This window comes from Physcomitrium patens, chromosome 13, assembly GCF_059467195.1.
Source record: "Physcomitrium patens ecotype Gransden chromosome 13, ASM5946719v1, whole genome shotgun sequence".
NCBI classification, from domain to species: Eukaryota; Viridiplantae; Streptophyta; class Bryopsida; order Funariales; family Funariaceae; genus Physcomitrium; species Physcomitrium patens.
Genome location: NC_143422.1, coordinates 15426623 through 15450080, shown reverse-complemented (window position 1 = coordinate 15450080; position 23458 = coordinate 15426623). Strand labels below are relative to the sequence as shown.

The window sequence follows — 23458 nt, the reverse complement described above, 5'->3', positions numbered from 1 at the left end:
GGATTCTGGCGGGGTGAGGAGAGGCAGGGCTGGTGCGGGGGCGGGTGGGGCCACTGCGCGCGCGGAGCTGGACGTGGTGTGCGGGAACACAAGTGGCTGGTACTCGATGCCAGCAGGGAGAATTATTCGTCGGTGGAGCTCGGTTGGTTGGACACTTCGGAGCAAGTGGGGAAGGAGGAGAGCTAGACATGTCGCAGTGTTTGGGAACCGATCAATTTGTTTATGAACTTGAAAGTTGACTCCCCCCACGGGCCGATCGCCATCTGTCACATTCGTCGACCTCCAGCCTCTACCCTTCGCCATTGTTAAGCCTTGCATTGTTTGTACCAGAAACTCGGCCGTGATTGATTCACGAGGCAGTGAAGTCAAAACGGCGTGAACAGATTTGTCGTTCTTGGAGTGTCTGTGATGAGTACGTCTACGCTAACTTGCCTGTGTCCTTTTGAAACCGGAACATGTGTAATGGAATCGGTGGTGTTGGAATCAAGGCTGTAGAGATGGATTTCAGTTACCGAGTCTGGACTTAGAAATGGTTATGGAAATGGTTCGGACAGAGTGGAGTGCAGTAGAGAACCGTATTATGGCTAGGACTTGATTCTGTTCAGGTGGTTGAATGCAGAGCTACTTGGAGATGCGGCATTGCGTGGACTATTTCGTTCTGTTGCAGCGTTTCTCTAGTGCGTATTTCAGAATATTTTATTCCGCAGCGGTAGAGTGCGATCGGATACTTGCGAAGCTCAATTTATTCCTGTGAAAAAATCTGGTAGTGGTATCGGTGGATTTGAGTGCGGAGGAGGTGCTGGTGATTCGGAGGAATTGTGCTTCTGGGCGCGATTTTATCTTGCGGTTGAGGCTGGTAAGGTGCTCAATCTTCTCTGCGAGTGCAAGCTGGGGACCTATTCAGCAAAATATAGCGTACTTTTGGGGTTCAAGTTGAGTTGGAGAATTGAAAGGAGCAGGGAAACTTTTCTTGAATTGGTGGGTGTCGAAGCATTGTGCCGCTCTCAGTGCGTTTTTGTTAGTATGTGTCACTTGCGGCTGCCTTTTGCAGGGACTCGTCGTCCCTGGTGTACTTGGTTGGATTCTGAGCTTGTTTTTGATCTTTTAGGTTGTTTGGATTACCGTTCATTCATGGACACCGCATGCGATGGAGCTGGGATAGCGAGAACCGCTCGTACTACTATTGTGATTCAGTTGTTCTGAAACAGTGTTTCCATGAAAAAGATTCATATGAAGAAGAAAGAGATATCATCGAGACTGGACAATAATCAGCGGTTGAATGCATCGCAAGTTGGAGAAATCGGTGGCGAGATGAAGTACACAAATCGCTAGGAGTGATTAAGAAATTGAATTGTTTTCGTGGTATGGTGAGCAGTGATCCGATACTGGAGGATAGTTGAGGCTTGCAGGCTGAATTCTAGCACATCTTGTAAGTAACAAAAGTCCTTAGGACTTTTAGGAGCGATCCATGCTCCTTAAAACATGGCGTTTGAAAATGAAGAGTCATTCGCAGCGTCTTCCGTAGAGGAGAAGTACGAATCTGCTGTCCGCGCCAGGGCAAACATGGACAGAGACTTTTTATGCCCAATTTGCCTCCACACAATGAAAGATGCTTTCCTTACTCGCTGTGGACACAATTTTTGCTACTCATGCATTATGACCCACTTGAAGAATAGGAATAATTGTCCTTGTTGTGCTCAGTATCTCACGATCGATCTACTCATGCCGAATTTCCTTCTAACAAAGGTACGGTCGCGTCCTACTTGGTTAATCCTAATCAGCACCATAGGTCTGTAAGAGGGAGCGTAGAAGTTATGATTCTTGCTAGTAGAAAGGATATATATGTTTACGCTGAGGCTGAACCTATGTCTGAAATGCTCTGCGATTGCTGTTGTTGCAGTTGATGAATGAGTTATCTGCATCGATGATGCTGAAGAATGCGTCTCCAGCAGAACAACTACGTCTTGCGCTTGAGCAGGTTGGCCCTTCATTCAATGGTGTGCAATTTCTCTGACATTTGATATGTATGTTTGAGTTTTCTGCCTGGATGTTCTGCATGTAGCTGACTGGAATTTTGTGACTGTAGGACGCGGATTTGCCTCCTAAGGAGCTAGATTCTCTATTACTACTTCTTAATGAAAGGAAGCAGAAGCTTGACCGAGAGGAAGCGGAGATAAATACCGAAATAATTTTTGACTTTTTGCATCGTTTGCAATTTCGGAAACTGGAAGCGATGAAGGAGGTGAGTTCTTCTGACTTCTTTGCTTCTTCTGTATTACGTCTCAACCATTTCAATTCCGCAAGTTTTTTTCGGTTTCATGGTTATATAAAATGTTTCTCATAGTACAATTTTTGATGATTTCTATAGGTTGATGTTCCAATTTTTGAGGATAAATCGCTCGCCCACTTCTAGAAATGTTTGTCATGTCCTTTTTCCAACTAGCATCCATTGTTCTTGCTAGTGAGCTGATAAAAACGCGGACGATATAACGAATCTTATATTTATGAAAACCGAGTGCATCTAGAAATATATAGTCCATGGACACTAAGATATTTAATCCTTACCAAGTGCATTCAACACAACTTCTCAGAATGTTCTGTTTCACCTAACTTTGCGATTTGTGAAACAGGTTCAGAGTGACCTCCAGTTTCTGAAAGACGACATAGCCACAGTTGAGAGAAGATTGCGCTGTCTACTGGCATCAAATAAGAGCCACAGCAAAAGAGTTTGCGAGGAATCTCCGTTGTCCGATTTAGATATTCACACAGAATACGGTAGTACAAGTACTGGAGGTGCAGTATCTATGTGGCGAAGTGGGCAGAGTGGTGCATATACTCCACCTGGCGAAGAAAAGTTGAATAGAGCGGAGAGAATAAGAATCAGAAACCTGGCGTACACTTCGGTTAGTACGGATATTGAAAATGATCCATCAGTAGACTCTCCTGGTGAATATGCAGGTGCACATAAAATAGCCAAGAAGCGTAGAGTCCTAGCCCAGGTATATTTTTAGACTAATGCTATCACTTGAAATCTTTCCGTTATCATATGTGTGTTTGAGTACTCAAATGCTGTGTACTGTATGATTAGTCGCTGATAGTAGTCCGCCATGACGTGAACATTGTGCGCTTATCTTGACGTCACTTTTTTTTTTGGCAAAAGAAGTGACAATTATGCTGGAGAAGGGTGACTTAGTTCTCGATGATAACATGCAGTTTGAGGAGTTGCAAGGAGCTTACTTTTTGCGAAGACGACAGATTGCTTTCAAAGAATGTCAAAAGCAACAGTCACAAGAATCGGTTAGCAAAAAGGGCGCTTACAAGGATTGGGATACATATGATGATGGTTTGGATGACTTTCAGTCCATTCTTACGACCTATACTCGTTACAGGTATGTCTGTTTCCTTTGGGAGGTTAATGGATGCGATTTTACCTTGAGATTGTGTTTAAATTCTGTCTCTGAACTTGAAGGTTCAAGGATTGTTGCTCCTCCTACATCCCTTGTCCATGTCTTTTCCTTTGTGCAGGAAAGGAAGGTTAGTGACTTTGTTCAATCTGTCTTAGTGCAAGAGATTACCGTGAAGTTTAAGGGAAGGGCTTTGTTGAGATTGGTGGAGTATAAATCACTATATCTTGTTGCATTTAAATTTTGTTTTCTAATGTCTTTGTTGTCTAACTTAACGTTGTGATGTATGTGAGCAGTCAACTTCGTGTTGTTGCCGAGCTTCATCATGACGATCCTTTCCAACCTTCTTCAAACATAGTGTCCAGGTAATTCACTTCAGACCGAAATATTATGCTTTGTGAGTGAAATTTAATTAGAGTCCTTTGTCAGTGTTGCTGGTTGAGTTCAATGTATTGTCGAGCTGCCACCATTACCCTTCTGATGGTTCCACAGGATAAATGGAAAATAGTTGGTTCTATGTGACTATTTCTGGGAACCAAGGATTTGACTAAGAGATCCTTGGTTCTCAGAAATATATTTCACGAAATCGTTCTCAATCTTTTGAGTCATTTACAGCATTGATTTCGATGGAGATGATCAGCTGTTCGCAACTGCAGGCGTTACAAGGCGAATCAAGATTTTTAATTTTGCAACGGTACCCTTATAACTCTTGATTGACCGATCATTTATTTATAATTGCAGGTTTATCATTTATTTATTTATAAGCGCAGGTTCTATGTGATTATCTTGTTTTCTTTTTGATTCTTCATAGCTTGTCATATTCAAGACTAACGTTTCAGGATTTTTGAAGTTTCTGACATAATGTTCATGGTCTATATTTAACTTGTTGAATTGTATTCAAACAGGTTATAGACGACGTAGTAGATGTGCATTGTCCAGTAACGGAAATTCCAACACGATCCAAGCTAAGCTGTCTAAGTTGGAATAAGTTGAAAAAACCACTGGTTGCTAGCAGCGACTATGAAGGCATTATAGCAGTATGGGATGTCAACCGGAGTCAGGTAAATCGGAGTGGATTATTGGCACAGCACAGGACTGTTGATGTTCCAACTTGGGTTCGTACCAGAAATATACATGTATGTCTTTGCAATGCGTCAATCATTTTCATTTACGTATATAACTATATACATTATTTCAAGTGTATAGTCCCTGCAAACATATGTTGACATGTTCTGCTCGCAAATTACCATTGCCAGAGCGTTGTCGAGTACGAGGAGCACGAGAAGCGCGCCTGGAGTGTTGATTTTTCCTGTATAGATCCATCAATGATGGTCTCTGGAAGTGACGACGGCAAGGTCTGTCTCATGGTTCCCTAGCTTATTTTTGAAGGACTATACGGTTGATGTGTACACTGCTCTTCTTCTGTTGCTTAGTAGCTTGTATCGGAATTATTTATTGGTGTTTTGTTTTCAAGTCCCTAGTGAAATGTAACAAGTAATAACCTGTTCAATTTTACTCTGCACAGCATCTAAGAAGCAGATTGGGGAGTTTTGCAGGTAAAGGTTTGGTGCATTAATCAGGACGCTAGCGCATTTAGCATAGATATGAAGGCTAACATCTGCTGCGTGAAGTACAATCCCGGTTCCAGCAACCATATTGCTGTAAGTATTGGATTGCTCAATATAAGTGTCAGGGACTCTGAAATTCTTGTATTGTTATGTGAAGCATTCTCGCGGTTTATTTTGTCGCCTCTTTGCATGACGTTTGTATTATGCATCTACCAAGGCATCTCAGTGTATCATTTGATGCAGCCTGATAAGGTTCCAGTGTCTTACGTCACCTGGTTTGTGTAATATTGTTGACAGATCGGCTCATCGGATCATCACATACATTATTATGACTTAAGGAATCTAAGAACACCACTCTTTGTATTCAAGGGTCATCGGAAAGCCGTGTCTTACGTAAAATTTATGTCTTCGAATGAATTAGTGTCAGCTTCTACCGACAGCACATTACGATTATGGGACGTTCAGACAGACACCTCTGTATGCAATGACCTTCTCTTCCCACGACTTCTGTTTTGTCATGATAGTGAGTATTGTCTTGAGGGTGGAGCTTTCATTATAAAGAATGCATTGATAAGTTACTGCTATGATTCGGTGACAAGATCATTCCGATGCCAGCCCCCTCCCCCCCCCCCTCCCCCCTCCCCCCGTCACCTGTTTCTTTTTCGCGATTTGTGTAGCGTGCTAAGTGACTTCGCAAAACACTTAGAAAAGTCGCTCGCTACCCTGTCGTAATTTCTGAGGTTTACCTCTCCTGCAGGTACAAACGCTTGGAGGACACACCAATGAAAAGAATTTTGTGGGGCTTACTGTAAATAGTGACTACATCGCTTGTGGCAGTGAAACGAGCGAGGTTTTTGTATATCACAAGGTATGGCTATAGATAAGATTACATCCTTTGTAGCCCTAGTTTGTTTTTCACTTTTCTGAATTTTTTTGTTGATATTGAAGTGCCACCTGGGTTACTCTTTTCCTTCCGACTGTGAATCACTCTCACCAAGCGCTTTCTGTTTGTACCACAGGCAACGTCGAAACCGTCTTTTTCTCATAAATTCAGATCTTCATACGCTGAAGACATTGGGGATGATATTTCCTTTGTTAGTGCAGTGTGCTGGAAGAGTGAGAGCCCGACCATGTTGGCGGCCAACTCGCAGGGCACAATTAAAGTTCTTGAGTTGGCTCCTTGATCTAATTTAACATAGTGACTGTCACACAATGAAGTTCAACGTTTGGCAGGGAAACAAATGTTTCAATCTTCGTTTGTATTCATTCGTACAATAGAAGTATATAAGTTCCTCGAATCTATATGTCCCCCAAGTTCTAAACTCCATAAATTATGAATGGATAAACTGGAGTAAAGGAGATTCAACCCTTCAGTTCAACTCTAGCAAAGGATTTGAAGATGGGACGTTCCGTCAGAGTGATGTTTCTCTGAAATGACGGAAGTTATCCCCTACCTCATATTTGCATTCTAAATATTGCTTTTATTAAACTACTGTGCTGGTAATTCATGAGAGTCTCTTCCGTTGGAACTCTCAAGCTCTTAAATTCCTTCATGTTCCCCATCGGTAGATCTTCTTTGATAAAGCTGTCAACGTTGTCACTATACAGTTGGAGTCAACTGAAGCACAGGCTCTTCTTCTACTGTGGGGGGATGGCGACGATGCGGGGAACGGCCATGAGGGTGGGTGATTGCGGGTTTCATACCGTCAGAAAACAGCAATTCTAGACGCGGAATGTGGCGGTGGAGTCATTGAAGACGATCTTCCGTCACTCGGCAGCAGCTCCAATGCTCCGCAGTCGACATTCTCACGGGTGTCTCCACGCTCTGGAGGAATCCATCGCAGTATCTACATCTATCTCTCACTCGCTCTTCCCATATATATATATATATATATATATATAAACATAAATATATACAGATATAGCATACAGGATGTCCGTACAGTGAGGCGTCGTGAGGCTTAACTGCAGTCACCGGAGAGCTTCTCATGAGTCTGCGCTGTTTTAGTTATCACACGGTGTATTTTTCGGAGGAGAATGCGGCCTCAGAAGTGCAGGAGATCGCCACGACTTGGGGAGGCAAGTTGACAGCGGGCGGATCTTCTCTTGCCCCCGTCCCCCCCCTCCCCCCCCGCGAAACGAAGCCCTGCATGGTTGAGCGGAGCTCGTTTTCGGTCGGCAAGTGAGGTCTGTTGCATGCTGGAAGATAGCTGCCAAGGCTACATAGCCAAAAGCCTTTGAGAACTTGTGTGGGACCGTGTAGAGTGTGATGGAAGATGATGGCTATGGTGGTGGTTTCAGTTTTGTTGCTTCTTCTTCACAAGAGTGGCGCGCTTGTCCACCTTTTGCAGTTTCTTCAAATGATTTCCGGCTGCACGGTACACGTTACATACACCTTGTTTAGATCCTGTTCGCAACCCACCTTCTCCGCCCCTGAATCAGCAACCGCAACCCTGTCAACATACCAAAAAGTGCAGACCTGGCAGAGAGCCGAATCCTCGAAGCAGGAAGAACGAGCGCAATGGCCAGCGTGTGAAATTCCGGAGGGATATTAGTGAGGAGGACAGACCTTTGACATCATCGAGAGCCTTTCTCACGTTCTGCACACAGTTGCCGCAGCACAATTTTATGTTCAGCTCAATGGTTTGTGTCTTCGATTTAACTTCCTTAGGCTCCTCCGGTTTCTTCGTCGTAGCTGAGCCGGATGGCTTGGCTTTCATTTTATCCTCGATGAACTTGGGTTCCCTCTTGACTCCCGGGATAAATAACTGCAACTTATGTGCACACCAACACCATCAGCACCGAGAATCATCCGCTTGGAAACAATATCTCCTAACTAGTTAAAAAACCTAAACCGCAAGTATTCTAAACCCGTTTTCATCATCGAGCTCACCTCATCAAGGAAGCCGAGATAATAATACGGTCAGGGGTCACGGAAGTTCTCCATGGCGCTGGAAGGCGTGAATAATGAAATTAATCTGTTTAACAAACGATGCACCAATTCATCTTGGAGGAGCTGACAATGCGAATCTCTCAATGAAACTAGACAGCGATGGAGGCGGGAGGGCAACTTTGGTGAAAAGCACTGCGAACTCGCCGCGTAACGCATACATCACGACCTTCTCTTGGAGGTACGCGATGACTCCAATGCACCTCGTTTCGGGACGCGTTTGCTGCCCTTTCTTCTGCCATCGCAGATTTGCCGCGCACGCGCGTCGACTTACGGACTCTGACAATATAGTAATCGTCCTACAGATACTGTACAAAACACAGTTGACATTGACCGGCTCGGAGAGATTGAGCACACAAGATGTTCCGCTTGGAGGAACAATCTCTTGGAGGAACGCTCCGAACGACTTTGAGATTAGAAACGAACTGACTCCCACCAACTTCAGGATGCTTTGCAGGCTCATGGGTTGTTATTTAGGGGAGATAGGAGGTGCCTTAGAAGTTCTATTCTGATGAGAAACACAGCTGCAAGGTTGCAAAACATGGGGACCGAAAATAGGAGCTTATGGCATTGTGGGTGTTCTGCACTACTTGCAAACAGTGACTCAGCAAGCTCCCCATTCTGCAACTTGCTCCAAATCAAACAATATAATTAAAGAATGTTTTACTTATCAAAGCATTACTGGCAGTGGTGCAGACTAAATTTCTGTTTGTTTGTTTTTTGATTTGTTTTGTTTTGTTTTGTTTTTTTTTTCTTCTTTATTTTCTTTCCTCTCGCTTTTGCTTCCTACTTGCATCATGTGCACTTTGATGCTTTAATGGTATTGATGGTGATGGTGTTATTAAACGTTTAGTTTATAGTTATCAATGCTCTTTGTTTTTAGTTTTGTATTATTATTATTATTATTATTTATTTACATTAATCATGTGATTTAAATAATTTCAAGTTTAAGATTACAATTATAATCAAGAATTTTAGATTTTTATTAATAATGTGTTCTACTCAATTTTGTAAGTTCCTTTTCTTCACATCATTCTTCCAATTAGGTGACTTAGCTTTTAATTTTCCGCTGTATCCACAACCACTTTAGACAATTCCAAAGATCATCACATTTTGATGACTCTCAAGCTATTTATTTTCTTTTGTGGTTATTGTTTTATTCCAAAACCTACGTACATCTAAGGTACTACAACCCATATGGTGTTGAGAATTGAAACAATACAATATCAAACATTTAGAGAAATTGCACCAACTATGTCTACTATCAAACACTTAGACCATTGTTTTACTAAAAAATTTTGTTAGAAATACAATGTGTTGCTCATAGCCAATCCTTAAAAACAACCTCCAAAATTGACTATCAAGCTTGACCAAAATTCTATTGTATAGATGCAAAAAAATACCTTAGAGTGTCCAAAAATAATTAAAAAATAATACAAAATTTATATTGCAAGGAATTGCCTTGCATCCATTCAAGGGAGGCTTATATAATGCTTTGCCACTGTGAGTCACTGAATTGTCTCCCTTGTGTATTTAGTATAAAAAAAACATTCATTGTGCTTTAAATCACAAATTTTGTGAGTTAGAAAAAGAATTCTTTGGTAAATAGAAAAAAGATTGCAAGTAGCAGATATGCAACCTAAGGTAGAAATTATTGAGACAAAATTCCAAGATGAGTAGTTTTCTTTGAGTTAGTTAATATTAGATGATGGTCCAATGGAAGTAGCTCTTATTATTGTGGATTCTTAATTAAGATAGGAAGCTAAGAAAGAACGATTAATTCAAATCAATTCAAAAGAAAAAAAAAATATTAGTAGTTCTTCATATATATATATATATATATTAAGTTAGAAGGAAAAAATCATAAGAGTAGTGGGAAAGAAAAAAAATGGAAGAGAAGGAGAGAGAAAGAAAAAAAGAAGAAGAGAAGAAAAAAGAAAAGAAAAGAAGATAAAAAAAAAAAAATAGACAAAAGGAAAAGAAGTAGAGAAAAAGATAAAGAACAAACAGAAGGAGAGGAGAAGATGATGATAAGAGGAAGAGGCCGTCCCTGAATGGCGGCAATCCGGGCCACCCTGGACTTCGTCTCTCTCTGAGTTCTGATTAGTTTGTGTAAAGCGTTCGATTATGGCGGTGCTGTGGTGAGAGATCAAGGTGTTGTTGTTGTTGTTGTTGTTGTTGCTGTTTTTATCTTTTCCTTGTTCTTCTGATAAAGAAGAATATGTGTGGTGGAAGGGTGGCAGCTGAAGTTGGCGGTGCTGCGAAGCTACATTGTTGTTCGAGGTGGTGTTGATTGTTGAGTTTCAATTAGTCACAATGCGGTGGCGGACGCGGTCGGCAGTTGTCTTTTCCGTGTACGAGCTGTGCGGTGTGGTGGTGGATTGCATTGCGATGCTGAAATCGACGGTGCTCTAGAGTGGCAAAGAAGCTGTTGTGGTTGGAGCGAGGATTCTCTTGTACTGTGTGTGGAGAAGTACCCAACGTCGTTCTTTGCTTTTTTTTTTTTTTTTTTTTTTTTTTTTTTGTGTGTATCTTCTTGATCTTACTCAAGTCGTCGTCAACGAAGCTGCAGCCAATGACTGAGACTACTAGAGCATTCGGTAGCAGCAAACAAGTACTACTATGCTTTATCGGTGGTGCCAACGACTGTTCAAATTGGTGGTGTTGTGCTGCTCGACGTTGGCGAGGTTGTTGACAGTCCGTGCTCCGTTCCTTCGCGCTTTGGTTCCTGTGGCAAACAACGGTGTTATTGTGTTTTTTCTAGCTTCTCTTCAATTGGCAAACTCCAGTGGCGTGCAACAATTTTCTTCCCTCTAATCTCTAGTTGTGGACTTGGTTCTGTGATCTAGCTTCGTCGTTTTCCTGTTGGTTCCCTTCTTGACATTCGGCGTTCTTGTTGTGAAGACTTGGAGGAGTCAGTTAGCATTGTAATAATAAGTTTGTGGTTTTGGTTGGACTTTGTGTTTAGCTTCTTGCATTCGCGAGGGAATTGTAATCCACAGGTAGGAGTGAAAAATTCAAGGACAAATAGAAGACTATCTTTCTGGCTAAAAGTAGCCTCTTGGCTTGATGAAATATCTTTAATTATGAATAGCGCGGATGCAAGCAAGGCATTATGTTTTGTGAGCAGTAAGGGTGTTGTTACGACTGCTGGAGATAAAGTGTGGTTTCTTCCATCAGTGGATAATCAGAAGCGTTGACAATCCATGATTGCGACTTATTTCCATCGATAGTGGAATTTGACGAGAAGATCCTGTTACTGTTTATCAACATTCACAACCTTCTTCTTGCAGCCTAGTGGAAGCGCAGAGGAGCCTTCAGTATCGCCGCTGCCGAGCAAATTGAAGTATTAGTACAAGTGTTGTGCTTGCGATGTAGACAAGAAATCCTTGGCATTAGGTGAAGTATGAAGGATTCTGGACATAGTGGTGGCCTCGTCATTGAGATCTAGAGGTTGCATTTGGCTGCTTGTGCAGTTGAGTTTTGTCCTCTTCAACTCGATATTATTGGGCAGCTGATTTTCCAAAATTCGGTGAGCTCCCAGCGGAGCCACAATAAGGCTCAATTCCAAGGGAATAAGAGCTGCCAAACGCTTCCTCGAACGCACGTTGTTGCGATATTGGGATGTGTCACCTTTGCATGAAGGGAGGATCAAAGCTACGAAGTAGTGGTCCTGATACTATATTGGCAAGGCGTTTAGTTGGATCCTTGGAGGTTTACAGGCTCAAGGGGATTGCTTTATTGCAGAGCCGGACTACTACGAGAGGAAAGCATCGAAAGTAACAAAGGTTTCAAGCTAGGAGCAACCACAAGAGGCATGCTTACATAAAAGTAAGACTGGATAATTCTAACTGTGGACGAGGTTAGAATCTAGATGAGTGTAGGATAGGTTTGAATTAGGTTAAATCGGATGAAATGTGTATGGATGAAAAAATTAATGAATTAGATGAATGTTAAAACCAAAGATGAAGTATTTGGCATGGATGAACTCTAATCATGAATGATAAGTTATTTATGGATGATAGCTTATTCTTGAATGATTTTCGTCAATAGATGAATTTTAATTGAATAAAATAAAAGAAAATAAAATAAAGAAACAAAAAATTAAAGTAAGTGTTAAGAGAAGGAATTTCTTTGGCATTCATTCGTGAGTAATTTTCTATTGTAGATGAATTAATAATAGAAGTGTTGCTTAAGGACTTAGGTGTTTTAATAAGATTGAAGAGTGATTTAATTAGAATTTAAATAAGAACTATAACTTATTAAACTTATTTAATTAATTCACTTGTTGTGAACTAGGACAACTTTCCAAATAATAGAAGGTTGTTTATTTCACACTTGGTAATTTAAAGAGGTTAGGAGTGAATTAATTAGGATTTAATTAATAGCTATAACTTCAAAACAATCACATAGTTAATTTACTAATAATGAACTAGAATAAACTTCCAACTAAAGGAGGTTTATTTTAGCTCACAGTTACCTCCTTTGGAAATCCTTTAGCTTGTGTATTACGAAAACTTTATTGCCTTCAAATAGAATAAGAGATACATACTTAGCATATGAGACTTGTTCATTTCTTTTCCTACAAAGACTACATTAGTTGCTTGTCCTCTTATTTTGTACTAGTAAAGTAAATATTTTTATATTTTTGACTTCATCATGATCTATAAAAATAAACAATTAGTCTAAGAATTTTGAACGGCTTTTAAATCTTGTTCCATTTCTTCATAACAGCCTCTTGAAGTAATAAAACTCATTTTTATCAAAGTCTTGAAAATTGCTCTAAAAATTCCTAAATAATTTTGAATAAAATTTAAAAATATTTATGTATATATTTTATAATTTTGATATCAAATTAAAGATTTTTATCCTACCTTTGTGATTTTACATAATAATAAAATTAATTTAAATCAACAATAGATTTTAATTTTTATATAAATAATTAAAAAGATATGATGTTCTTTCTCATGTCTTTTTAAACTACTAATTAAAATTTATAGATAATTTATAAATAATCAATGTAGACATTAATCTCAATAATTAAACATTGATATATAACAATAAGAAAAAATATTATTCCAATTAAGATAATTACTTCCAAAACTTATTAAGATTCTATTTTTATAATTTTTTTTGTTTAATAAGACTCTTGAGACTTATAAATCCATCTAAATTTTAATAAATACTTAAATATTCAAAAGACTCTCTAATCCTAATAGTTTTGTATTTAAATAATTTAAAACTATACTTTTAATGGTCCTACCAATTAAGATCTATTGGTAGAACTTACATATGGCAATTATTTAGAAGTATTTGTAATAATAAAGAGAATTATATTTTTACCTTTAATACAGTCTATGAAGAAATCAATAGAAGAAGTTACAAAAGTTGACATTACAATCTATTCAAAGAAGTAAAATATAAGAAAAAATAAAAATAAAAAGTCTTTGGCCTAAAAAACAAAAATAAACAATTGTTTGTGTTTGATTTAATATGGCTCTACAAGAAGCAATTTCTTGCTTAGTCACTAGCTTAATATTGGATAGCATCTATAATTCTATGGAGATTCAAACCAAAAATTATAAGATTGTAAATCTCTAAAAACTTCATTTAATTTATTAAGCCACATTAAAGACGACCATTACTTTAAGAAAAGACTACTTAATAATGTTTATTACTTTTGTCTTGAGTCTAATAATTTATTAAAAATAAAAGTAATCTATAATTTTGATTTAGAACTACTTTAAAATGACTCAATATATTAGTATTATAATCAATATTTACATCATATATTCCTTACAACAATATCTATTAGTTTGTATAGAAAAGTCTTCTTCATCCAATTTTTTAAATTGGACTAAATTATTATCAAAGATTTTTTTAATAATATATGGTTTTATCAAAAGTGCATCAAACTTGGCTAGAAATTCTACTTTTCTACCATCTTGGACCATCATCCATATCCATAGAGTAAGAAGATATTTATTTACTTACTTTATCATTTTTTTTATTTTTTTATTTTTTTTCTTTCCTTTAAGTGGTTTTTATATATTGGGCTGCAAATCTTTGAGTTTTAATTAATCCTTCTAAATGCTTTAATTGTTCTTTTAAAGATTAAGAAGTATCAAATCTTTTGTCAATGATAATGTATCAAGATGAAATTTCAAATTCTATAGGTAGAATGGCTTTATTCCATATACCAAGGAAAAAAATGTAGCCTTTGTAAAACATTTGTAAGTAGTTTAATAACTCCAAAGAGAAAAAGTAAGCTTGATTCCAATCACAATATTTTATTGCAATTTCTTATAATATATAAAAATTAATTTAGAACTATAAAATATATTAATAGTACTATTTAGTAGATTTATTAATAAATTTATGAAATTTATTAGAATTTATTTTTATAGTTTGTGAAAAATAGATATATATATATATATATATATATATATATATATATATATATATATATATAAAAGAAAAGAGATTAGGTAGCAAGCTTGTAGGGAGAAGATTTGAGGCATTGGACATTAAGTGGCAACTTAAGGCTTGTGGTAATGGATGGATGATAAGGTGCTTGGGTAGCACCTACGAGGTCCTAGATTTGAATCTCCATAGTAGTACATAGAGAAGGAAAAAAATGAATATTTTCTAAATATATCCAATTAATTTATTAAAAATATTCAGAAGATTGGCCCCACAATGCTTCTATTAGATGATTATATTAGATGACGAGGTCACTTGTTGCCTATGAGAAGGAATAAAAAATCTCTCATAATATTAACATGAGATGTGAAACTCATGTCTTTTATATATTCTTCTCAAGTGAAAAGATTGGTATATAGCTTTCTTGAAAGAGAAGGAGCTATAAGTTGATAGTCATTGAAGTTTGATGGTATCAATTCTTTAGAATCCTCAAATCTATATATATTTTTTAAAATAAATAAAACTTTGAATAAACTAAAGTTTTGGATTTAAGATTTGCACATAGAATTTAAGATTTAAAGTTTAGAACTAGGATAGAGTTTAGGATTTTAAAAAGGTAGCAACCTTCTTTGGAAGGGAATATAAGGGCTTCTAAAGAAGGTTTTGTTCTCTTATATTTGTTATATGAATTGATAATATATGATATGTTAATTAATTGAAGAATAAAGGAATTTAGATAAGACTTGGATTTTATTGCATGTTATTTGTTTTGAAAGTATTTTGGAGAAGGTAGAGCAATTAGTTGTTGCCAAAGGCCATGTGCTATTGTAAAGCAATATTCTCTCTCTACAACAATGTTTTTAATCCTTCACAGATTTTCTCAATATCTAAACTAAAGTTTGATTGATCTTTTTTGAAAGAATATTTATTTGTAGATGATAGGAAGTAGTCTTTTAATGATTGATGGTTGATAATGTGGTTATTTTTTTAATAGTCTCATTTAAAAAATAAGTACTATTATGACGTACAAAGATTTTTAGACAATCAAAACAAGCTATGATATTTCATACAAAAATATGGTAGTTTGTTTAGCATCTATCATCTTGAAACTCAATATATCATATGATTCTAAAATTCAAGCTAAGGTACAATTTATCATTGACAAATACGTGCAAGCAAAGTTATTGTTGAAGAATGCAAGAAAATTATTGATTACTTTGGTAATGCCAATAATTGCATCAATATGAATAACATATAGAACTCAATTCAATAAGTGCCCAATAACTCAAACAATCATGTAACTTGCAACTTTAGCTAAGGTGTTAATTCTTTGTTTAAGCAGATTTACACAATTGTATTTTATTTGGAAGAAGTAGGCAAGGCAAAACAAACTTTGAAAACTAGTTCAATAACATTGCTACTTACACCAACAAGAGCAATGTAGAAAATTCAATTCAGCAGCTGCCCAATTACTCAATAAGTTATGTGATTTTGCAACTCAAGCAAAGGTAGAAATTTTTATCAATAAATGCAAGCAAAATAAACTATTATTGATATAAATTGTCTACAAAATCTCATTGTAATCTCAACCATCAAGTAAACTTAGCCTTAAAGATGTTGTTATAAAAATACTTGTCCTTACATTGTGATCCATCCATTCTAATATACTTTCATCAAATTAGTTTTTATTGTAAAAGAATTGAGACAACTATCTATTTTTTGGAGAAGGTATGTAAGGTAAAACAATCTTTATTGACTACTTTGGCAACTCCGCTACTTGTACCAATAAGAAAAATGTATAGAATCCAATTCAATAGCTGTCCAACAATTCAAAAAACTATGTCATTCTACAATACAAGCCAAGGTGCAAACTTCTAATTCAAACAAATTCATACAATTGCTAATTTCTTGGTACAAGAAGGCAATGCAAAGCAATCTTTGCCAATTACTTTGGCAATGCTAATGATGTATTACATGTTATCTTGTTTGAAAATGCATCAAAAAAATTATTGTGGAGGGTAAATAAAAAATCATAATAACAAGATTTTAATAACTCTAATAGAATCTTAAATAAATTTCAATTAAACCTTAATAATTTTAATTAAATCTTAATTAATTCTTAAGAAATATTAAAGATTTTTAAAAAAAATTTATAAAAAAATCATAAATAATTTTTAAAGAAATTACAAATAAATCATAAATAAACCTAAAAAAGAAAATTTACAATTAAAAATTCTAAGTAAATCCTAAATAAATCTTAATTAAATCCTATATAAATTCTAAAAAAATCTTAAATAAATTCTAACCAAATTCCAAGTAATCTTAATGAAACTTTCATTAAATTATATTATATATCAAAATATTAATAAAAATAATTTAATTATTGATTTTAATTCAAAATTTATACACTTCTTGACTATTTAGTTAAAAATTAGAAAAATTAACTTGAAGAAGATTGAACTTACCAAATAGAAGAAAACCTCATAATCTTCTTGGATATTCAATAGCCTTCTTTTCTAATCTTGATGCCAATTTCCTAATGTTAATATCATTTGATTCTACCATCCAATTTCTTTTAAATTTTGCAAAATTATTGGAATTTAAGTTTGATACTAGTATGCAAAACTAAATCTCAATCCAGCTAATGGATTGATACAAATCTTAGAAATCTTCACTAATTCTTCAAATTCTAATTTTCAAGATTTCAATCTATTTGAGTTTCAATAACTTTTAAATGAATTGTTTTATCAATGTCAAACTTATGACACACATTCAACACAACTATAATCATAGAACCACAAAATTTTACTAATAGATTTATTATATATTTCACAAGTATAAATCTTTTTTTATTTCTCAAAAACCAAAGTTGCTTCAAAACAATCCTAACATTGCATAGCTTTTATAAAGTCATTACAAAAATAAATCTCTCAAAATTAATGTTCAAAGGGCCTCTCTTAAATTTTCTCTCAAAATCCGCTCTTTGATCAACCATAAAACCTTGGAATTACAATAGGTGTGTGGTGTTGTGTCTTGGAATTTGATTTCAACTTTGATTCACAACTAGTCCTTTTGGAATAGCAATTCTTTGTTTCTTAAGGTAATTTTTAGTGTAGACTATTCTTAACTCTTTTCTAAAAATATCTATATTATTTTTTTAATCTACTTTTATTTTTTATTTTATTTATGGCCATATAAATTAAATAGAAATTTTTCATCTTTATTTTAATGAAAGACAATATTAACACTAAATATTTTTACTACCTCTTTATCTTTTACTTGTATTTTGCTACCATATTTTTTAATAAGAATCTTTTATAATAGAATCTATATATATATATATATATATATATATATATATATTTTACAATATAGTTGTATTATAACACAACATTGCTACTTGCACCAAAAAAAAGCAATGTCATACATAAGATGTGGGCATGTAAGAGAGAGATCATAGTCTTTTTTTAAAAATTACTAGGCAAGCCAAGTAATTATAATTAGGATTGGATGATACTTTGTTTGCTTAAATTTTATCATACTTTAGATGAAAATGAGATTGATTAGTGGTCATCACCCATGAAATGAATGAAATATCAACATAGATATATAATACATTAACATGGAAATGCATGGCTATTATAGGTGGCTGCTATTATACCAAAATTCAAGCATTAGTTATGTTCATGGAATCACTACATGATGTCAACTCTAAAAGTAGCTGTGTGCCCTATATTGTAAATAAGTTCAAAACCACATCCAACCAAGATGGTCTTGTTGAAGAATAGAATAAGATTTATTCTACATAGAAATCAATATTAATTGTATCCTTTATATTATAGCTCTAAAATATGGACGTGATTTTGGATGTTTGAACACCATAGATAAGTTTCCTTACCATGATGCAATGTCTTTAGAGCATTAATATTAAAGCAATGATAAATATGTTAAGTTTTGATGTTTAAGATAAAAAAAAATTGATCAATCAAATAGCTAGTAAGGAACTAAAATTACAATCAACATCTTGGAAAAAAAAAATAATGAGCAACAACAAATAATTTTTAGATTGAAAGGTTTTAATATAAAGAAGAGTTTAAAAGAATGACAACTTTGAAACCATTGATGACTGGTATTTTGAATAAAAGATATTATTCAATTTGTTGAATAATTTTGAATAAATATTTTTTTAAATAATTAAATAATCATAAAAGTACTTATTTTATCATTTTATTATTAATTTGATACATAAAATTTATTATTCTTTGTATAAATAATTAATGGTAGAATGTTGTGATGTTTTTAAACCATTTTTTGATCTTTGAAAAAATAACTATTTAAAATATGATAAATAATATTTTATAAATTTAGGGATGTTTTATATAGATAAAATTTAATACTTATGTATGTTGGGGTACTATTCATCGAAATCCCTCTTTTGTGGCAAATTCATTTCTTCTTATTTACAAATCTAACATTATTATTCTCAACTCTTATATTACTTTTTTTCTATTTCTTATACCTTTTAAAAATATATATAGTCTAGTTTATATCTCTACTCCTTTTTTCTTGATTTTTTTAGGTAATTTATCTTTAAATTTTTGAATTCCAATCTTCTATAATTTATTGTTTTTATTTATTACATATATACACATATTTAAAATGATTCCAATAAAAAATTCTTTGATAAATTAGTATGTTTAGATCTTTATTTTTATTTTTATTTTTTAATAAATTAATTCTTATGCTCTTTTTATAAGTTCTTTTAATATGAAGATAATAATTCTTTTGTAAATTCTATTGATATATATATATATATATATATATATGTGTGTGTGTGTGTGTGTGTGTGTTTAAATATTAAGTCTAGAAAAAAATTATTTAAACTCCACTTTTTTGATAGTCTAAAAATGTTAAAAATATAGAGAGTTTATATTAATATGTTATTTTTATATTTATACCATCTTATTTACAAAACCTATGAAAATTATGCTCACAACTCCCAAATTGATCTCCTCCCATTTTTTATTAGTCTTTTCTAAAGATTGCTTCCGTAACGTCTTATACAATCTTTGTTGCACAGGCAATTCTGTCACCTTCTATAATCCTTGTTGCAGAATCAATTATTTCACCTTCACGTGCCACAAATGCCACAAAGCTTTGATACCACTTGATGAAACTAATCACAAATATGCATTCAATCGAGAAGACATAGAATAAGAAGTTGGATTTTGTCGAGAGTCCTCAAATGTTGCACAACACCTTTGCAGTGTTATATGTAAAGAATTGCTGAAGTGATCACGACTAGAAGCCTGACCGAGTTTTAAATAGTTTGTGGAATTGCAATTATTCATCATAGTTGGAGTTGCCGATCAACATTGCAAGAATCTAGAGATCCGTAATGCTCTTTCTAGGTGTGGAAGTGGTGCTGATGCTTGTGGCCTAAGCTGCTGTCGGGAGTTCCAACGACGGTGATGAGCAGAAGGGACATGAGAGCAAGAAGGCTGAACCAAAGAAGTTGGTAATCTACATTTCAATTGCACCACAAGGTTTATCTTGGCAGCAAAAAAATTAAAAATTTTAATTAACTTATAAAATAACAGAAAAAAAATTTATCTTTATGAAGATGAGAGAATTGAGCTATATTTTATTGGAGTCATATTATACAATGTACAAAGTTTTCAATCATTTAGTTATTAAAAAATACTATTATTTTTGAATATTTCTTATGCAACAAGATCATATTTGTCTTGTTTTATTTTCTTTTTTATTATTATTTATTTAATTCATTTCTCATGAAGATGGTGTTTTTATTTATTATAGTTTTAATTTATTTTTCTAAATCTAAAATACAATATAAAAATTGGATTATCATTTTATCAAATAGATTTCTTCTTATTATTTTTAATATTATCATTTTCTACAAATTATTTATTTTTCTACTCCTAATATATTACATTATTTTAGTAAAAATTAAAAAATAAGGTGAAGTATTTTAAGCACATTAAATAATTTGATATAATATTTATGAGATCATTGTAAAAACGTTATAATATGATTATAGTTAATTTAAAGTTCAGGGTTTATTTCTACAAAAAACATTAAAAAATTAAAATTAATATAATTAAAAAAATTATAGTATAAAAATAAATACCTATATATATATATATATATATAGATTATTACTTAGAAATAAATTTCTAATTTCAACCAATTTCATAATAACTTCTAACAAAACAATTTATCATTTTCTATGTTTAATTTTATTTATTAATTGATCTTGATACTTCTAATATAAATATTGTAACAAGCCATATTCATTTTTTAAAAAAAGTGATAAAAATTTATAAATATACATTTTATGTTTACTTTTATTAGCCTATTAGATTTAATTTCTTTGTTTCTAAAAAAATCTAAATTTATTTTCATATTTATTATCGAATATGATATTTTTATTTTTGGTAATAGTATTTATTTACATTATTATAAAAAAAACTTGGAAATTACACAATTTCAGGAATAAATCAATGAATTTTTTTATATTTCTTTTAAAGTCAAAGTAAAAGCAATAGCATAAATATGAATATTTTTATTACTATAAAAGTCACTAAGGCATAGATAAGTAGTTTTAAATTTATTTTATGATTAAAAATAATTACAGATGTTTTTAAATTTTATCTATAATTTATTTGTGATTTTTTAGTAATTTTTAGGATTTTGTAGATCATATTTTTAAGACAATAGCAAAAATAATTTTACCACTTTTAACTCAAATCTTTGATCTTGAAAGACAATAACTTTTGAGATAAAATCTATTCACTTAAATATTTTATATTTTACATCTTATTTTTTTTAGAAAATAGAAAATAAATTTCTAAGTAAAAAAAAAAAGATATATTAATTCAAAATTAAAAAATAAAAGTATCAAAAGGTTAAAAACATCCAAGTAATTTTAACTTGTAAATCATAAATCTTAAATCTTTAACTTATCATTGACTTTAAAAAATAGCTAAGTTAGATAATTTAAGTACATTGGTTTTTTTGAACTATTATATTTTATAAATACATCTTATTTATTGATTTAAAACCTATTTTAAAAGGTATTATTCTAAAAATGTAATGACCATTTTTTTTGACAATGATATCAAGCTTGAGCACCTTTTTATATTAATATAAGACAAAGATGTGAGATTATCTAATTCATTTGGCAATGATGTCAAGCTTGAGTACCCCTCCATTTTTAAGGTAGTCAAAGATGTGAGGTTGCCCAATTCATTTGGCAATGATGTCAAGCTTGAGCACTCCTCCATATTTAAGGTAGTCAAAGATGTGAGGTTGCCCAATTCATTTGGCAATGATGTCAAGCTTGACCACCTTTCTATATTTAAGGTAATCAAAGATGTGAGGTTGCCCAATTCATTTGGCAATGATGTCAAGCTTGAACACTCCTCTATTTTTAAGGTAGTCAAATATGTGAGGTTGCCCAATTCATTTGGCAATGATGTCAAGCTTGAGCACCTCCTTATATTTAAGGTAGTCAAAGATGTGAGGTTGCCCAATTCATTTGGCAATGATGTCAAGCTTGAGCACCCCCCCCAAATTTAAGGTAGTCAAAGATATGAGGTTACCCAATTCATTTGGTAACGATGTCAAGCTTGAGCATTCCCTCATATTTAAAGTAGTTAAAGATATGAGGTTGCCCAATTCATTTGGTAATAATATCAAGCTTGAGCATTCTTCCATATTTAAAGTAGTCAAAGATGTGAGGTTCCCCAATTCATTTGGTAATAATGTCAAGCTTTTGTTCTTACTTATGTCTAAAGAAGTTAAAGATATCAAATTGCCTAACTCAATTGGCAATAATGTCAATCTTAAACAAGCACTTATTCTTAACACAATCAAAGATGTAAGGTTGCTTAATTCATTTGGCAATGATGTCAAGTTTTTGCACTCACATATTTCAAAGATAATTAAAGATGTGAAAAGTAGCAAATCATTTGGCAATGATGTCAAGCTTGTGTATTTTTGTATTCTTAAGGTAGTCAAAGATTTCATGTTGTCTAATTCATTCAAAAATAATGTTAAGCTTTTCCACTCACTTATATCTAAAGTAGTCAAAGAAATAGAATCTTTAAATTTATTTGGCAAGAATGTCAAACTTTGGTACTTTCTTGCAACAATAGTAATAGAAGATAGAAGGTCCACCAACTTATTTGGAAATGATATCAACCTTGGGCCCCTTCATATCTTAAAGTAAGTCAAAGATATAAGGTTGCCCAATTCATTTGGCAATAATGACAAGCTTGAGCACCCCTTCATATTTAAGGTAGTTAAAGATGTGAGGTTGCCCAATTCATTTGGCAATGATGTCAAGCTTGAGCATCCCTTCATATTTAAGGTAGTCAAAGATGTGAGGTTGTCCAATTCATTTGGCAATGATGTCAAGCTTGAGCACCTCCTTATATTTAAGATAGTCAAAGATGTGAGGTTGTCCAATTCATTTGGCAATGATGTCAAGCTTAAGCACCAACTAATATTTAAGGTAGTCAAAGATGTGACGTTGTCCAATTCATTTGGCAATGATGTCAAGCTTGAGCACCAACTAATATTTAAGGTAGTCAAAGATATAAGGTTGCCTAATTCATTTGGCAATGATATCAAGCTTTGGCAATTTTTAACATTAAGAACTTTTAAAGAATGAAGACTTCCTATTGATGTTGGTAATAATCTTAACCTTATACAATATTGTAAATTGAGTATCTTTAAAGAAGTCATATACTCCATTTCATTTGGTAGCATAGTTAAGTTTGAACATCCTTCTAAGTCAAGTTCTAATAATGTGGTAATTTTAAAAAATAAATTTGGAAGTGTTTCTATAAAAGAACAATTTCTCAATTGCAACACATTTAAACTCTCAAATTTTTTCTAAACATCTTTTTCATGTATCATTTGCAATGCTTTATGTGCTTCTTCTTTTTTTAATTTATATTCCAATGGCATGTTTAGTAGAAAACATCTTAAATTAAGAGAATGCTTTATCAACACAAAAAATATGCTTAATATCTTTATCACAATTTTAGGTGCAAAGACACCAATATTACAACTTAAAAATTGAA

General features: G+C 33.6%; 3 protein-coding genes and 2 long non-coding RNA genes across 18 annotated transcripts; 3 read left to right on the top strand and 2 right to left on the bottom strand.

Annotated features, from left to right (window-relative positions):
• Positions 1–270: 270 nt before the first annotated feature.
• On the top strand, positions 271–6270 carry LOC112290861 (E3 ubiquitin-protein ligase COP1). Of its 8 annotated transcripts, none has more exons than XR_012218834.2 (15): positions 271–412; positions 620–856; positions 1109–1746; positions 1901–1978; positions 2087–2242; positions 2631–2999; positions 3214–3389; positions 3701–3769; positions 4020–4098; positions 4310–4540; positions 4661–4759; positions 4961–5065; positions 5270–5495; positions 5730–5840; positions 5992–6270. XR_012218834.2 is itself a non-coding variant. In XM_073538404.2 (15 exons), the coding sequence occupies exons 3-15, from the start codon at positions 1483–1485 to the stop codon at positions 6154–6156; spliced, it is 2007 nt and encodes a 668-aa protein (XP_073394505.1). In that variant the 5' UTR covers positions 271–412; positions 620–856; positions 1109–1482; the 3' UTR covers positions 6157–6270. The 8 variants fall into 8 exon arrangements, 7 of the variants coding, with proteins under 7 accessions (XP_073394505.1, XP_024393417.1, XP_090111584.1 ...); XM_073538404.2 differs by having other exon boundaries at positions 4310–4465; positions 5270–5449; XM_024537649.3 differs by having other exon boundaries at positions 5270–5449.
• LOC112290863 (heavy metal-associated isoprenylated plant protein 44-like) lies at positions 6198–8104 on the bottom strand. Of its 6 annotated transcripts, none has more exons than XM_073538409.2 (3): positions 7866–8104; positions 7542–7740; positions 6198–7405 (listed from the first exon to the last, which is right to left on the bottom strand). In XM_073538409.2, exons 2-3 carry the CDS (start codon positions 7690–7692, stop codon positions 7329–7331), a joined length of 228 nt encoding a protein of 75 aa, XP_073394510.1. In that variant the 5' UTR covers positions 7693–7740; positions 7866–8104; the 3' UTR covers positions 6198–7328. The 6 variants fall into 6 exon arrangements, with proteins under 6 accessions (XP_073394510.1, XP_090111589.1, XP_090111590.1 ...); XM_090255463.1 differs by having other exon boundaries at positions 7542–7746; positions 7866–8101; XM_090255464.1 differs by having other exon boundaries at positions 6198–7343; positions 7866–8045.
• On the top strand, positions 7972–8589 carry LOC149987978 (uncharacterized). Its single transcript, XR_016506151.1, has 2 exons — positions 7972–8103; positions 8228–8589. It is a non-coding gene; the product is annotated as an uncharacterized LOC149987978 (long non-coding RNA).
• Positions 8590–9988: 1399 nt separating this feature from the next.
• On the top strand, positions 9989–11886 carry LOC112290255 (uncharacterized). Of its 2 annotated transcripts, none has more exons than XR_002972086.2 (2): positions 9989–10063; positions 10158–11886. It is a non-coding gene; the product is annotated as an uncharacterized LOC112290255 (long non-coding RNA). The 2 variants fall into 2 exon arrangements; XR_016506150.1 differs by having other exon boundaries at positions 9996–10063; positions 10166–11886.
• An 8939-nt stretch (positions 11887–20825) lies between these two features.
• Positions 20826–23267, bottom strand: LOC112290412 (uncharacterized). The gene is made up of 2 exons (XM_090255088.1): positions 22596–23267; positions 20826–21940 (listed from the first exon to the last, which is right to left on the bottom strand). Exons 1-2 carry the CDS (start codon positions 23139–23141, stop codon positions 21446–21448), a joined length of 1041 nt encoding a protein of 346 aa, XP_090111214.1. The 5' UTR covers positions 23142–23267; the 3' UTR covers positions 20826–21445.
• Positions 23268–23458: the final 191 nt, after the last annotated feature.

Excerpts from the sequence above, each read along its gene's own strand:
- LOC112290412 (XM_090255088.1), bottom strand. The coding sequence starts at position 23,141 with ATGCTACCAAATGAAATGGAGTATATGACTTCTTTAAAGATACTCAAT. Across the intron at positions 21,941-22,595 it reads ACCTTATATCTTTGACTTAC|TGGGGGGGGTGCTCAAGCTT; the intron begins TTTAAGATATGA and ends CTACCTTAAATT.
- LOC112290863 (XM_073538407.2), bottom strand. The coding sequence starts at position 7,692 with ATGAAAGCCAAGCCATCCGGCTCAGCTACGACGAAGAAACCGGAGGAG. Across the intron at positions 7,344-7,451 it reads AGGATTCGGCTCTCTGCCAG|CCGGAAATCATTTGAAGAAA; the intron begins GTCTGCACTTTT and ends TGTACCGTGCAG.
- LOC112290861 (XM_024537649.3), top strand. The coding sequence starts at position 1,483 with ATGGCGTTTGAAAATGAAGAGTCATTCGCAGCGTCTTCCGTAGAGGAG. Across the intron at positions 3,390-3,700 it reads ACGACCTATACTCGTTACAG|TCAACTTCGTGTTGTTGCCG; the intron begins GTATGTCTGTTT and ends GTATGTGAGCAG. Across the intron at positions 4,099-4,309 it reads AGATTTTTAATTTTGCAACG|GTTATAGACGACGTAGTAGA; the intron begins GTACCCTTATAA and ends GTATTCAAACAG.